Here is a 15394-nt window from a genome sequence, read left to right on the forward strand (position 1 = left end):
TGCGTGGGCTCTAGGTGTGCAGGCTTCAGTAGCTGTGGCACGTGGGCTCCGTAGTTGTGGCTCCGGGTCTCTAGAGTGCAGGCTCAGTAGTTGCGGTGCACGGGCTTAGTTGCTCCGTGGCATGATGTGATCTTCCCGGATCAGGGCTCGAACCCGCGTCCTCTGCATTAGCAGGCGGATCCTTAACCACTGCGCCACTAGGGAAGCATAGTAGCCTCTTCTTTATTGAGGTATAGTTGACATATAACATTATATTAGTTTCAGGTGTACAACATAATGATTTGATATTTGTATACACTGCAAACTGATCACCACAATAAGTCTAGTTACCATCCATCACCATACAAAGTTACAAAAGCTTTTTTTTCTTGTTAAAGTCCATTTTTAAAAATTGAAGTATAGTTGATTTACAATATTATGTTAGTTTCAGGTGTACAGCAAAGTGTGGTACGATCTTTTTAAATTGTTACAGTAAGCTGCAAGGGATAGACTCAGAAGGAAGTCCGATAGAAATTCTCAATGAAAAGAATCTGTTCTTGGGTGGAAGCCCCGCCCACGTGAGAGGGGCAGAAGGCTTCAATTCCCGCCCCACACAGGTGAGGGGGAAGCCCGCCCCTCTCTGCAGTAAGCCTAGTTAGTGTGCGGAGCCGCCTTCATTCTTTCACTAAGAAAAGCGGAAGGGGACCCCACCTCCTACGTGCCCGTGAGGGGGCGGGGTCGGCGGACTGGGCGTGAGTTGATTGGCTGGGAGGCGGGGCGCCACGGGTTGGCTCTGTCCCGGCGCTCTCCCGGATCCCGGCTGGAGTGAGGGGAGGGTGTCCCGGTCGCTCTTGCCTCTCAGCGATGGCGCCGCGGTGCCGCGCCCAGTCTCCCGCCTGCCGGCCGGTACTCACCACTATCGGGAGCCCGCTCAGACGGTGAAAATTGGAGCGGGTCCGAGGGAGCGGCGGGAGGCTGCCTGCGAAGGGGACCATGAGGAGCGGCGAGACCCGTGGGGTCGATAGCGGGAACAGCTGCTGCACCTGCTGAGAGGAAAGAGGGAGCGGCCCGGCGCAGCTGCGGGGCTGGGACGCGGCGGAGGCTCGCCGGCGCCTCGGCCATGTCGTTGCTCTGTGTGCGCGGTGAGTGCGCGGACTGGGGTGCAAGGGCGGACGTCTCCCTGGGGTCTCCACGGGCTTCCAGTGGGCGTCGGGTTATCACCTTTTCCAAACTTTACGTCCCATCCGTGCTTCGGGGAACCATTATGTTAACTCATTTTTGAACGTTTAAAGAGTTCTTTCCATTCTCTCTTGTTTTTCCTCATGCTCCTTTGAGGGACTGTTAGCTCTCCGTTCCGGTGGCCATGTGACAGTGTTGTTGGCCGGCAGGCCCAGATCCTATTAAACAGTGTCTGGCGCTCTCCTCTAGCGAGAGTGAACGAGCTAGGGACCGCGGATAGTTGGCGTCTGTTCATAGCGGGCAGCCCCCTATTCTTTTCTTCCTTCTCCCTGCACCGTAAAACCTCAGTCGGCTTAGTAGCAGGTTCTTTTTAGTCACGCTTTGAACGTGTAGTGGTACAGCTGTCACATCCCTTCTTCCAGCGTATTTCTTGGCTTGCACCCCTTTATTGCTTGTCTTTGTCCCCTGCTCCTTCTGTGGGTTCTAGGCTAAGAATGTGCTCATATTCGACTTGGAAAGGTGTGTCGGCTTCTCTCCTTTTGGAGCAGAGCATAAGAAGTATGATTTATCTATTTACTTCTATCACAGTAACTAAAGGTGAAGTCCTTTATTGCCTTTCCACTGACCCACCTAAGAAAATATTTTAAGGCAAGAGCTTTGGGATTTAAGATGAGGCAAGGTGCATGGACTAAGCTCCATGAGGGTAGAGACTGTTTCTTAATGGTTTTTGTATTCCGGGTGCCCGACGTAGTAGAAGCTCAATGCTGGTTTTGAATGAATGCAGGGACTGTGATTTTAGAGATTATCTGATCAGAAAAAGCAGGGTTTGGATTACCCATTGAATTTGATCTTGGGAAATTCAAGTTACAGCCTATCACATCTGTGTTGAGCTAGGTGGAATAAGGTGGCTTCGTTGTGAGTGAGAGAATTTATCCACAAGAACCTTTTCCTGGCACCTTTTACTGGATAGAGTTCATGTTTCTTTTGGCTCTATGGATTAGAAGCATTGTTGTTTGTGATCTCTGTTAAGCGTTTCCCCCAGCTTCTGGCAAATGGAACTGATTTCCTCTCTTCTCTTCCGCTGTTGTTAAATCTGCTTTAACCCAGAATGGATTTGGCTCTTTCCAGGGATTATGAGACACACAGAAATTTTCTTCTTTCATGGTTGATTTTTCATTAATGAGAATTTTGCTTTGATTTTAGTAAGACATTTTCTCTCAGCAGCTGGGAATCTATTATTTCCTTTAGATCCCTGCTGTTGAGTAGCAGGATTTGGGAGAGGTTGGGTTTTGCAATGTCTATTGGACAGTTTAAATCTCTGCTGCCACACTGTATTACAGAACTAGCCCTTATGCAAGATTCTTCAGGCAGGAGCATTATTGAACCAGAAATTCCTATTTAATTGAATTTAAACTTTAGAGAAGGAGCTGCTGCTGTTTTCATTTGTTCTCATATCAGGAAGCTTTCATTTTCTAGAAATTCTGTTAGCTAACTAAACTCTTTCTCTTTAATGTTACATTAGTCATATTTCTCCTTTTGAACCTGGAGGATTGGAGACCAGCAGGTCATTGTCTTTTGAATGTAGATCCTGAAGATTATTAATTATGGAAACAAGTGGCTACCTTGTACAGAAGTAGTCATATTAAATGGCAAGGTATTCATGCTGGAGAAACTTACAGAAATGGATCAAAATAAATCTTTTTATTTTTAAAATATTTTTGTTATTTATTATTATTATTTTCATAGATCTTTATTGGAGTATAATTGCTTCACAGTACTGTGTTAGTTTCTGTTGTACAAGAAAGTGAATCATCCATATGCATACATATGTCCCCATATCCCCTCCCTCTAGAGCCTCCCTCCCTTCCTCCCTATCCTACCCCTCTAGGTCATCACAAAGCACCAAGCTGAAAAATAAATCTTTTTTTAAAAAAATATTTATTTATTTATTTAATTTATTTTTGGCTGTGTTGGGTCTTCGTTTCTGTGCAAGGGCTATCTCTAGTTGTGGCAAGCGGGGGCCACTCTTCATTGCGGTGCGCGGGCCTCTCACTATCACAGCCTCTCTTGTTGCGGAGCACGGGCTCCAGACGCACAGGCTCAGTAATTGTGGCTCACAGGCCTAGTTGCCCCGCAGCATGTGGGATCTTCCCAGACCAAGGCTCGAACCCGTGTCCCCTGCATTGGCAGGCAGATTCTCAACCACTGCGCCACCAGGGAAGCCCTGAAAAATAAATCTTTTTAAAGTGACATTCCTTGTATTATATTTTGGCAGTTAGGAATGTTGTTCATATTCAGAAAGAAACCTGTGTAATGATATTATATAATAACTCAATTTCAGTTCATCTTGGAGTAGAATTGAATTAGAAACTTTTTCCATGTAGTCAAAGACATACTGTGTTCTTGGATTGGAAGAATCAATATTCTTAAATTGACCATACTACCCAAGGCAATCTACAGGTTCAGTGCAATCCCTATCAAATTACCAATGGCAGTTGTCACAGAACTAGAACAAAAAAACCTTAAAATTTGTATGGAGACAGAAAAAACCCCAAATAGCCAAAACAATTTTGAGAAAGAAGAACAGAGCTGGAGGAATCATGCTCCCTGACTTCAGACTATACTACAAAGCTACAGTAATCAAAACAGTATGGTACTGGCACGAAAACAGACATATAGATCAATGGAACAGGATAGAAAGCCCAGAAATAAGCTCACACACCTATGGTCAATTAATCTACAACAAAGGAGGCAAAACTATACAATGGAGAAAAGACAGTCTCTTCAATAAGTGGTGCTGGGAAAATTGGACAGCTCCATGTAAAAGAATGAAATTCGAACATTCTCTAACCCGTATAGAAAAATAAACTCAAAATGGATTAAAGACCTAAATGTAAGACCAGATACTATAAAACTCTTAGAGGAAAACATAGGCGGAAGACTCTTTGACATAAATTGCAGCAATACTTTTATCTAGAGTAATGGAAATAAAAATAAACAAATGGGACCTAATGAAACTTAAAAGCTTTTGCACAGCAAAGGAAACCATAAACAAAATGAAAAGAAAACCCACAGAATGGGAGAAAATATTTGCAAACGATGTGACTGACAATACCTTAATTTCCAAAATATACAAACAGCTCATACAACTCAATAACAAAAAATAAACAACCCAATCAAAAAATGGGCAGAAGACCTAAACAGATATTTCTCCAAAGAAGCCATACAGGTGGACAATAGGCACATGAAAAGATGCTCAACATTGCTAATTATCAGAGAAATGCAAATCAAAACTGCAGTGATAGGGCTTCCCTGGTGGCACAGTGGTTGAGAATCCACCTGCCAATGCAGGGGACACGGGTTCAAGCCCTGGTCCAGGAAGATCCCACATGCCGTGGAGCAACTAAGCCCATGAGCCACAAGGCACAACTACTGAGGCCCGCCTGCCTAGAGCCATCGAGGCACAACTACTGAGGCCCGCATACCTAGAGCCCGTGCTCTGCAACAAGAGGAGCCACCGCAATGAGAAGCCCGCACACCACAATGAAGAGTAACTCCCGCTCACCACAACTAGAGAGAAGCCCACATGCAGCAACAAAGACCCAACACAGCCCAAAATAGAAATCAATCAATCAAAAAAACCCACAAAAAACCTGCAGTGATGTATCACCTCCCACTAGTCAGAATGGCCATCATTAAAAGGTCCACAAACAGTAAATGCTGGAAAAGGTGTGGAGAAAAGGAAACTCTCCTACATTGTTGGTGGAAATGTAAATTGGTACAGCCACTGTGGAAAACAGTATGGAGGTTCCTTAAAAAACTAAATATAGAGTTACCATATGATCCTGCAATCCCACTCCTGGGCGTATGTCTGGAGGAAACTCTAATTCAAAAAGATACATGCACCCCAGTGTTTATAGCAGCACTATTTACAATCATCAAGACATGGAAGCAACCTAAATGTCCATCGACAGATGAATGGATAAAGAAGATGTGAGATATATATGTACACACACACACACACACACACACACACACACACACAAACAGAGTATGGAATATTACTCAGCCATAAAAAAGAATGAAATAATGTCATTTGCAGCATAGATGGACCTAGAGATTATCATATTAAGTGAAGTAAATCAGAGAAAGACAAATACTATATGATATCACTTATTTGTGGAATCTAAAAAAATGATACAAATGAACTTACAAAACAGATAGACTCACAGACATAGAAAACAATTTGTGGGGGCTTCCCTGGTGGCGCAGTGGTTAAGAATCCGCCTGCCAATGCAGGGGACACGAGTTCAAGCCCTGGTCCAGGAAGATCCCACATGCCGCGGAGCAACTAAGCCCGCGTGCCACAACTACTGAAGCCCACGCACCTAGAACCCATGCTCCGCAACAAGAGAAGCCACCGCAGTGAGAAGCCCACGCACCGCAACCAAGAGCAGCCCCCGCTCGCCGCAACTAGAGAAAGCCCACGTGCAGCAACAAAGACCCAACGCAGCCATAAATAAATTAAATAAATATTAAAAAAAAAAAAGAAAACAATTTGTGGTTACCAAAGGGGATTGGGGGAGAGAGATAAATTAGGAGTTTGGGATTAACATATACATACTACTATATATAAAATAAATAAACAACAAGGACCTATTATATAGCATGGGAAAGTATACTCAATATCTCATAATAACCTATAATGGAAAAGAGATCTGAAAAAGAATACATATATATTATAACTGAATCACTTTGCTGTACGCTTGTAACTAACACAACATTGTAAATTATACCTCAATTTAGAAAAAAATTTCAAACAGTATTTAACCTGATGTAGAATTTGGCAAACTGGTATTGATTTAATCATCTCCAGATATCTCAATCAAGAAGTCAATTTCTTGGTCTAACCTGCCTATTCCCTGCAGGTTAAGGGCTCTCAGTAGTCTGACTCCAGCCCTCCTTTTGGTCCTATGTTCTTGCCTATCCTTATTAGCACTAACTTTGTTCATTCCTGCCTTGGCAGTGTTCCACATTTATACTCTCTGAAATAGTCTTTTTGTGTTTTCCGCTTATCAAAAATGTATTCTTCATTTCCCAGCTTACAGTCTCAACTTTTATTGTTGAAAATGTCCTCAGTTCCTCAGTCCACAGTGATCTTTCTTCTTTACACTCTTTAAACTCTTAAATGCTTTAAAACATAAATTACTTATGGTCTGAACAGTGCCACTAAATTGACAATGAATTGTATACCGCCTAGCAACTAGTCTTGTGCTGTGCTCATGGTGACCCAAACAAAGGAGATAAAAGCACTAGTCAGATCAGTTCTGGAATTTTGTGTTCAGTCAGGGTATTTGATTCTAAGAGGCACACTGAGAAACTGGAATTTCTTCAGAGAAGACTAATTAGAATAATGGTGTAGAAACCATTTGATGAATTGAGAGGTTTAGTTCTTGAGAAGATTTAAGAGGGGGGAGGATCATAATAGTAAATGAAAATTGTCTAAACTGTCGCTCCAGGGGACAGAACTAGGACAAGTTGACCAGTGATTGAAAATGATAGGAAATTAGATTTTAGCTTAACATAAGGAAGAACTTTAACAGAGTTGTTCTTAACTAATGGCATGGACTACTTTTGAGGATTTTTTGACATAGGATACTTTAAGCAGAGACTGAATGAGTGGTAAAAGGAATTTTGACGTTGAGTGGGACGTTAGACTTGAATTTTAAAAAACACCCTTTTATAGAATTCACTTAGTCTTTCTTCAAACATTCGGCACAGCTTTCTTCACAATACTGATATCTTTTTGCTTCCATAGGAGCCAGTACCACATAAGCAACTCCAGTAAATTAAATCAATGATTTTCTTTAACTTTTGTTGTCTTGGTGTTCATGACTGTTTTCTCCAAACAAATAAGCATTTTGAGAATTGAGTCTTTCCATATTTCTTTGTAACTGCCACAGTGTTTATAACTGAGCGCTGGATTTCTCTCCCTAATTTGAACCAGAAGTGACTACACTTGACTTGTTAAAAAATCAAAAACAAAAAAATAGTCTTGGAGGTATAAAAAGCAATATATGCTAATATATTGTTAATCATAGAAAATTGAGAAAATGCAGAAAAGTGTAAAAAGAATAAAAATCATCATGGTCCTACCACCCACTCAACACCATTGTTAAGTTTTTTGTTCATTGCTTTCATTGTTTTGTTTTTATTATAGAGATAATATATATGCATGATAAGAAATTCAAACAATTTAGGATGTGAAGTTAAAGGAAAAAGTTCTCCTGTCTCCATTCCCTATTCTTACTCCCCAGAGGTAACTACTGTTTACTCTTTCTTGGCCATCATAGAAATTTTCATTAGGTATGACTATATAGATTCTACAGTTGGAGGTATACAATATTATTCAACTTTTTAAAGAGCTTAATGATATATTTTCCTATAAGCTTTTTTGAAAAAGATTTATTATTTATTTATTTTATTTATTTATTTTTGGCTGCATTGGGTCTTAGTTGCAGCGCACGGGCTCTTCCTTGGGGCGCGTGGGCTTCTCTCTAGTTGTGGCGTGCAGGCTCCAGGGCCCGTGGGCTCTGTAGTTTGCAGCACTCAGGCTCTCCAGTTGAGGCACGTGAGCTCAGTAGTTGTGGCGCGAGGGCTTAGTTGCCCCGTGGCATATGGGATTTCAGTTCCCCGACCAGGGATGGAACCCGTGTCCCTTGCACTGTAAGGCGGATTCTTTACCCCTGGACCACGAAGGGGGTCCCTCCTATCAGCTTATGTGAGTTTAAATCGTTCATTTTACTGGCTATGGAGTACTATTCCCTTATATGAGCATATATAATTTAACCAGTTTCATATTGATGATCAGAATTTTTTTTACTATTATAAATTTTGCCTTTATAAACAATATAATTTATAATTTTGCTACTATAAACAATGCTACAATGAACATCCCTGTAGATGGTTTTATTATGTTTGGAGATCGCCAATCAGCTTTCCACCTGGTCTTTCTGTGTGATTTGCTCATTGCTGTTTTCTTGGCGTAATAATTATACTCACCTGGACCCATTAGCAAACCAACTCTCATATCAGTAATCCTCTATTAGAAGCAGGTCCTTCACCAGTAGGTAATATTTTATGCTTACCAGAAATACCAAAGACCTCAGCTCTTTTAAGTTTGACCTGTGATTTTCCTGTACTTTTCTTGTTTATCTTCTTTGTATTATTTAAAAATTATTTTTTCTATATTGAACATTTATTACTTGTGTTTTTAAAACAGAACAAAACAATGTCACTAGTGATGAGAACTATACCAAGTCAATGTATGTTGTGACTTGCCCTTAGAAAAGCTTATCATAATTTATCACTACATATCAGCCATCTAACTAACTGAACAGATACTACTGGGAAACTCTTAGGAGGTGAACTCTGATGGACACTCAGGACACCTATTGATTGTGGGTTAATTCTAGCCTGGGGAGACTCCAAAGATATATTTTGATTCACTGCCACTCTGGAAAGTAGGAATAGTAATGATTTTAGAGTTTTTAGGTATAAGAACAGGTTGCTCAAGTGCTTTCTTCTCATCTTATTTCTCCAACATTGTCATCTGCCTCAGCTAAATCCTTGCTGCTACGTTTTCATCACAACATGGTTCAAGTAGTCCCTGCCCTTACAGGCAGAGTAGCTTCTGGGTGTCTTTTGCTTAGCTATGGCATCAGGAAGTTGATTGTGCCTTGTCTGAGCTAGGCAGAAGGGGGAAAGGACCAATTTCCTCTGCCAAAGATAGTGTCATAAATTGTGTTCTTCCTTATAAGCGGTACATTCTGTAATTTTTTTAGTTTCTAGAGGTGGGGTTTCTGGAAGTTGCACTCTAGGCCAACAGACTGAGTGTTTATCCTATTTTACCAGTGCTAGATATTTCAGATTTTGCTATCTGAGTTTGTTTAGTTTGGGCTGTGTATCTTTAGTAAATATTTGTTGAGTACCTTCTCTGTGCTTGTATGTAGTAGATAAGAGCCCAAGCAATCTACATAGGTCTTAAAATATCTCCTTTCTTAGATAGACTCAGAATCCATTAGGATTATTAGGTCTGATTTGGGATAAGCAGAGTAAGTTAAGTTCCTGCTAGAGCAGGGAAATACCACACTATTTTTTCTAACTTTTAAAGCAAGATTCTTTAAGTTTGGGAGGTGTTTTATACATACCTTATAGTGGACTGTCTTTAATAAAGTTCAGAGAAGATTTGATAGTTGTATATTAAAATTTTTTTATTGACTTATAACATGTATATTAAAATACACAAATCTTTTTCTGATTATTCATTCATTTTAATTTTTTAATTATTTTATTACATTTTTGATATCTTTATTGGACTATAATTGCTTTACAATGGCATGTTAGTTTCTGCTTTATAACAAAGTGAATCAGCTATACATATACATATATCCCCATATCTCCTCCGTCTTGGTCTCCATCCCACCCTCCCAGTCCCACCCCTCTAGGTGGTCACGAAGCACCGAGCTGATTTTCCTGTGCTACATGACTGCTTCCCACTAGCTATCTATTTTACATTTGATAGTGTATATGTGTCCATGCCACTCTCTCACTTTGTCCCAGCTTACCCTTCCCCCCGCAGTGTCCTCAAGTCCATTCTCTATGTCTGCATTCCTGTCCTGCACCTAGGTTCTTCAGAACCTTTTTTTTTTTTTTTAGATTCCATATATATGTGTTAGCATACAGTATTTGTTTTTCTCTTTCTGACTTACTTCACTCTGTGTGACAGACTCTAGATCCATCCACCTCACCACAGAGAACTCAATTTTGTTTCTTTCTATGGCTGAGTAATATTCCATTGTATATATGTACCACATCTTCTTTATCCATTCATCTGTCGATGGACGATTTAGGTTGCTTCCATGTCCTGGCTATTGTATATAGAGCTGCAATGAACATTGTGGTACATGACTCTTTTTGAATTATGGTTTTCTCAGGGTATATGTCCAGTAGTGGGATTGCTGGGTTGTATGGTAGTTCTATTTTTAGTTTTTTAAGGAACCTCCATACTGTTCTCCATAGTGGCTGTATCAATTTACATTTCCACCAACAGTGCAAGAGGGTTCCCTTTTCTCCATAGCCTCTCCAGCATTTATTGTTTGTAGATTTTTTGATGATGGCCATTCTGACTGGTGTGAGGTGATACCTCATTGTAGTTTTGATTTGCATTTCTGTAATAATTAGTGATGTTGAGAATCCTTTCATGTGTTTTTTGGCAATCTGTACCGGGTACACCAAAAAAAAAAAAAAAAAAAGAAAATACACAAATCTTAACTTGTATGGCTCACTGGATTATCACAAAGTGAACACACTCATGTGACCACCACCTAGGTCAAGAAATAGAATACTACTAACACCCCAGAAGCCCACCATACCCTTCCTCTCAGTCATTACTCCCTTCCATCTTCCCAAAGGTAACATTATCCTACTCTAACACTGTAGTTTAGCTGTTTTTAAAAAATTAATTAACTTTATTTTTTAAGAGCAGTTTTAGGTTCATAGCAAGATAGAGTATATTTTGCCTGTTTTTGAGCTTTTTAAAATTGAGGTATTATTGACATATTGAACTTTTCATAAATGGAATTATAAGATATTTCTTTTGGGCTGCTTCTGCTTAACATTATGCTTGTCAGATGCCTCCTCTTGATGCATTTAGCAGTAGTTTATTTTTATTACTGTGTAGTATCTCATTGTATGAATATGCCACAGTTTATTTACCTTTGCTGGACATTTTTGCTTTCCATCTTGGACTATGATTTTATAATACCACTCCAAATGTACTTTGTATCTTTTAGTCCTACCTTTGTATGTCTATCTGATATATATATATCTGGGATTAAAATTTCTTGGTCATTGGTTATGTTCAACTGTAGCTGATAATATAAAACAGTTTTCCAAAACCTACCTCCTAGTAACTGTATTCCTAATATTCATTTTTTAAAAAAAGGGAATTTGGCCAGGTTCTCAAACTACTTCACAGGCATTAATACATACTTTTTACATGTTAATCCTGTAGGCTTGGTAATGTCTTTTTTTTTTTTTTAATGACCTGACGAGATCCGTTATGCTCAAAATGAGTCACGGGCCCAGCCGCTCCGCAGCATGTGGGATCTTCCTGGACCGGGGCACGAACCCGTGTCCCCTGAATTGGCAGGCGGACTCTCAACCACTGCGCCACCAGGGAAGCCCGGCCCTCATTTTTTGAAAGAAATATTGAGTTCATGTTTATGATGCTGAACAAGATAACAGCATAGCCCCTGAACTTAGTGGCATTACATACTTTTAAAAAAGAATATCATTTTCTAAAGAGATCAGTTAACATTTTTATTTTTGCAACTTTTCTGTAAGTCTGAAATTGCAACCTAAAAAATTAAAAAAAATTACTGACATGAGAAAATGCATGTGAAAATGGAGCTCAATGAGAAAAGAAAAAAGGGGTGAGGAGAATGGTCAAATGGTATGTAACTATATGGGGGAAAAGGCTGAAAAGATACATATCAAGATATTATCAGTGAGAGGCTCCTAATGGCCAAAGATGGGCAAGTTGCAATATCAATAAGGATAACAACCACAAGAATTGAAGCATATCAACTATGCTTAAATCCATGACTTCATAATACTGAAAACAACAGCAACTAATAGGTAAATATTGGAGGTTACTAAAGGACCAAATTTTTTGATGAGATTTGAACTGTCACAGAAGAGCAGTGAGCTCCATTTTCCTAGGGCTATTGAAAAATAACTTACTTCCTTCTGTATAGAATACTTAGGTGTAGCTGCTTCTGATGAGGAAGCTTAGATAACCAGCTTTGCATTTCATGCTTTGTTGTGATCCTTTCTGTGATTACTGAGAAATGAAATAAAAATGTAGGCATGTGGTAGAATTTTGTGTTCAGCTTCATAAAGGAAATTGTTGCATTCTTCTATTTGTCTCTTCAGTAAAAATGAACTGGTAATTCTCAGGTGTAATCTCCAAAAGCAACTATCCACTGAACATTTGAGAGCAGCCCATGACATCAAAGGAAAATGAGTTATCAGGACTTCTTTTTTTTTGTGCTAGTGAACCCCATAGTGATAAAATATGTGGTAAAAATATGACAGGAGAAAGTTTGTGTTATGGTGTATGTATACAAACTGTATTCTGCTAAATATATAACATAGGGAAAAATCAATTCTTAATCACTAGGAAGTACAGCTTTCCAAAAAGAAAAATCTTTTTAAAAATTCTATTCTTCTATTTCTGTCCATTTAGTTCTTAGTACTTATTTGAGACTGTAGAACAAATAGGCCTGTGGATTGTGTTAGGCTATTAATTTTCTCTTACAACTGTTTGCTTTATTAATTTCCATAGTGTTTTACTATGAGTGATATTGAGAAGAGGCCAGAGGGCCATGAATGAGGAAGATCTGCCTAGCAACTAAGGAGGGGCTGGGCAGTGGGAAGGTAATTGCTTTTACATGTGATTCAAAGTGGGATAAAGATGATTCAAAGGGCTAGCTCACTTGTGTTTCTGTCTACTGTTATTAGTTATGAGCCAGATTTGTAGAGCCTTCATCTGCAAATGGATACAAGAAGTCTGGTTGCCAAGGAGAGGGCGGTGAATGATACAGATATAAACCTCTGTCCACTTCATTTCAGCCATCTAAACCCATGATCACATCATAGAGCATGTCACTCCTTGGAATGGTGCTCTGCTTTTATAATTTCAAACTTCATTATCTGACTATCTGATTATATTCCCCAGTCTGTCTTTCTAACTTTTACTCTTACTATGCTTTACTAGTGTGATATAGGGTAGATGTTAAAAGTTTTGGTTTTTAGGCAGACCTCAGTTGGTGAATATATCAGCTCCACAACTTACATATGTTACTTAATGTCATTGAACCTTAATTTCTACATCTTTAAAATTTATACATCTATTCAAAGTATTTATGAAGCTCCTATTAAAAGGAGATACACAAATAAAAAATAATATGATTTCAGGCAATGATAAATACAGTGAAGGTAAGAAAGTCGGATAAAGGGATTGAGAGTGATCTGAGTGGGAGAGCTATTTGAAGGAGGATTTTCAAGGAAGGCCTCATTGAGGAGGTAACATTTGAGCTGAGACCTGATTGATGAGAAGGAACCATCCATCAGAGACCTGAGGTAAGTTTTTCATGCAAAGTGAGTTGGAAGCAAATATTTTGAGGTGAAGGAGAAAAGGAAGGGGTTATTGGAAGAGTGGTAGGCAGAGACTATAAATCAAAGATGCTTTGATTTATATTTTGCAAATGTCCAGTTTGTGGTGAATGGACTGGAGTGGGAAGCCATGGCTAGCAACAGTGGAAGCAGGGGGTCCACTTGGAGTGTCCAGGTGAGAGATGGATAAAGGCTTGTACTAAGGTAGTAGTACTAGAGATGGTGAAAATAGCTATAGCAAAGTATTGCTGAGATAATTGGGAAGATGATTAGCACTATCCCAGGCATTGAGTGAGCACTTATTTTAATATGAAAATAGTGTTAATGATCTTCATCCTGCTCTGTGACATCTATTTATCTAAGTCAGAAAGTCATCCTAGACTTCTCAATTGAGGAAGAAAATATATAGAGAGGAAGGAAAATTGTTAGGTTCAGCTGAGTTCATGGTGTCTGTAAGATAAGTTACGTAAAAAATACGTTGAGTTGGGAAGTATTTGTCTTGTTGCAGATCACCCTTGAAAATGGTACCTGAAAATGTAGATCTGTAGCTTAGTAGAGAAGCCTGCATTAGAGATAAATTTTGGGAGTTGTAGTTATTTGGTAATAAAGCCATTAGCGTGAATAAAATTGTACATAGAGGATAATAGAGGAGAAAAATGAGCTAATGCTGTACCTATGGGAATGGGCAGAAGAATTGATAGGTGTGATCAGAACTGTAGGAAAATGGAGGTGCTGTGTCAGTGTCTGAAGCCTAGACTAAAGGGAGTTTCAAGAAGGAACGATCAAATGATAGAGATGAATGATACTGGTTGAGAATAAAGAAAAACAATGTCATTGGATTTGAAAACTAGAGCAAGTTTCATTAGAGTAGTGTGAAAGTAGGCATCATATTAAAGGGGTTTAAGAGTCTTTGGCGGGGCTTCCCTGGTGGCGCAGTGGTTAAGAATCTGCCTGCCAATGCAGGGGACGCGGGTTCGTGCCCTGGTCCGGGAGGATCCCACATGCCGTGGAGTGTCTGGGCCCGTGAGCCATGGCTGCTGGGCCTGTGCGTCCGGAGCCTGTGCTCCGCAACGGGAGAGGCCACAACAGTGAGAGGCCCGCGTACCGCAACAGAAAAAAAAAAAAAAAGAATCCGCCTGCCAATGCAGGGGACACGGGTTCGAGCCCTGGTCCAGGAAGATCCCACATGCCATGGAGCAACTAGGCCTGTGCACCACAACTACTGAGCCTGCACTCTAGAGCCCACGTGCCACAACTACTGAAGCCCACGCGTCTAGAGCCCATGCTCCGCAGCAAGAGAAGCCACCACAGTGAGAAGCCCGTGCACCGCAACGAAGACCCAATGCAGGCTAAAATAATTAAAAAAATAAATTTATTAAAAAAACCAAAAGAGATCACTGTAATGAAATCATAATAACTCATTGAAATGAAATGATACCAGTATTTGATATTTGAGGATTAGTTGCAAAACATGTCTTTGTGGTGTCAGTAGCTGTTGCTTTGGTTGGAATGATCCAGACATTTCTAGCAGAACTCCAGTCTAAAGTCACTTACAACCTCTGTTCTCCTGTCAGGGTGTTAACTGGTGTTTCTTGCTATGATCTGTAAATGCTATTTCCATAAAATCCAGAAAACTTGTTCTCTACCTTTCTTGAGATCTAGGTCTATACTTTTTGTTGCAACTGGAGGAGGGAGTTGTTAAAAACTATACCACAAGCACGTGTGGATGTGCGCCCACACACATATTAATGAGTAATTCTAGCTTGTAGCTAGTTTGAGATATTTTAAACAGGGCCACAGAATCTTTCACATAATAAGTAATGCTCAATAAACATTTGATTTGATTTAGTGTGTGTATGTATCAGCTATTTATGAGCAATTAATAACCTGTGGGCTCCCTTGTGGGATATTTAATGGATTTTAATAAAGACCAAGAAGTAGTTATGATATATGTGCAAAGTAAGAGATTTTACTATAATAATTTTTGGTATTGAAG

At 39.8% G+C, this 15394-nt stretch overlaps 1 protein-coding gene across 1 annotated transcript in view; it reads left to right on the forward strand.

The window, feature by feature from the left end:
• Nucleotides 1-872: 872 nt before the first annotated feature.
• Nucleotides 873-15394, forward strand: part of UNC13B (unc-13 homolog B) — a 210935-nt gene continuing 196413 nt past the window's right edge. The window contains exon 1 of the mRNA XM_024763008.1: nucleotides 873-1121. Within this exon, the coding sequence (XP_024618776.1) occupies nucleotides 1100-1121 (22 nt within the window). The 5' untranslated portion in view covers nucleotides 873-1099. The remainder of the gene's footprint in view (nucleotides 1122-15394) is intronic.

Source organism: Neophocaena asiaeorientalis, unplaced genomic scaffold, assembly GCF_003031525.2.
Source record: "Neophocaena asiaeorientalis asiaeorientalis breed wild unplaced genomic scaffold, Neophocaena_asiaeorientalis_V1.1 scaffold449, whole genome shotgun sequence".
Lineage (NCBI taxonomy): Eukaryota > Metazoa > Chordata > Mammalia > Artiodactyla > Phocoenidae > Neophocaena > Neophocaena asiaeorientalis.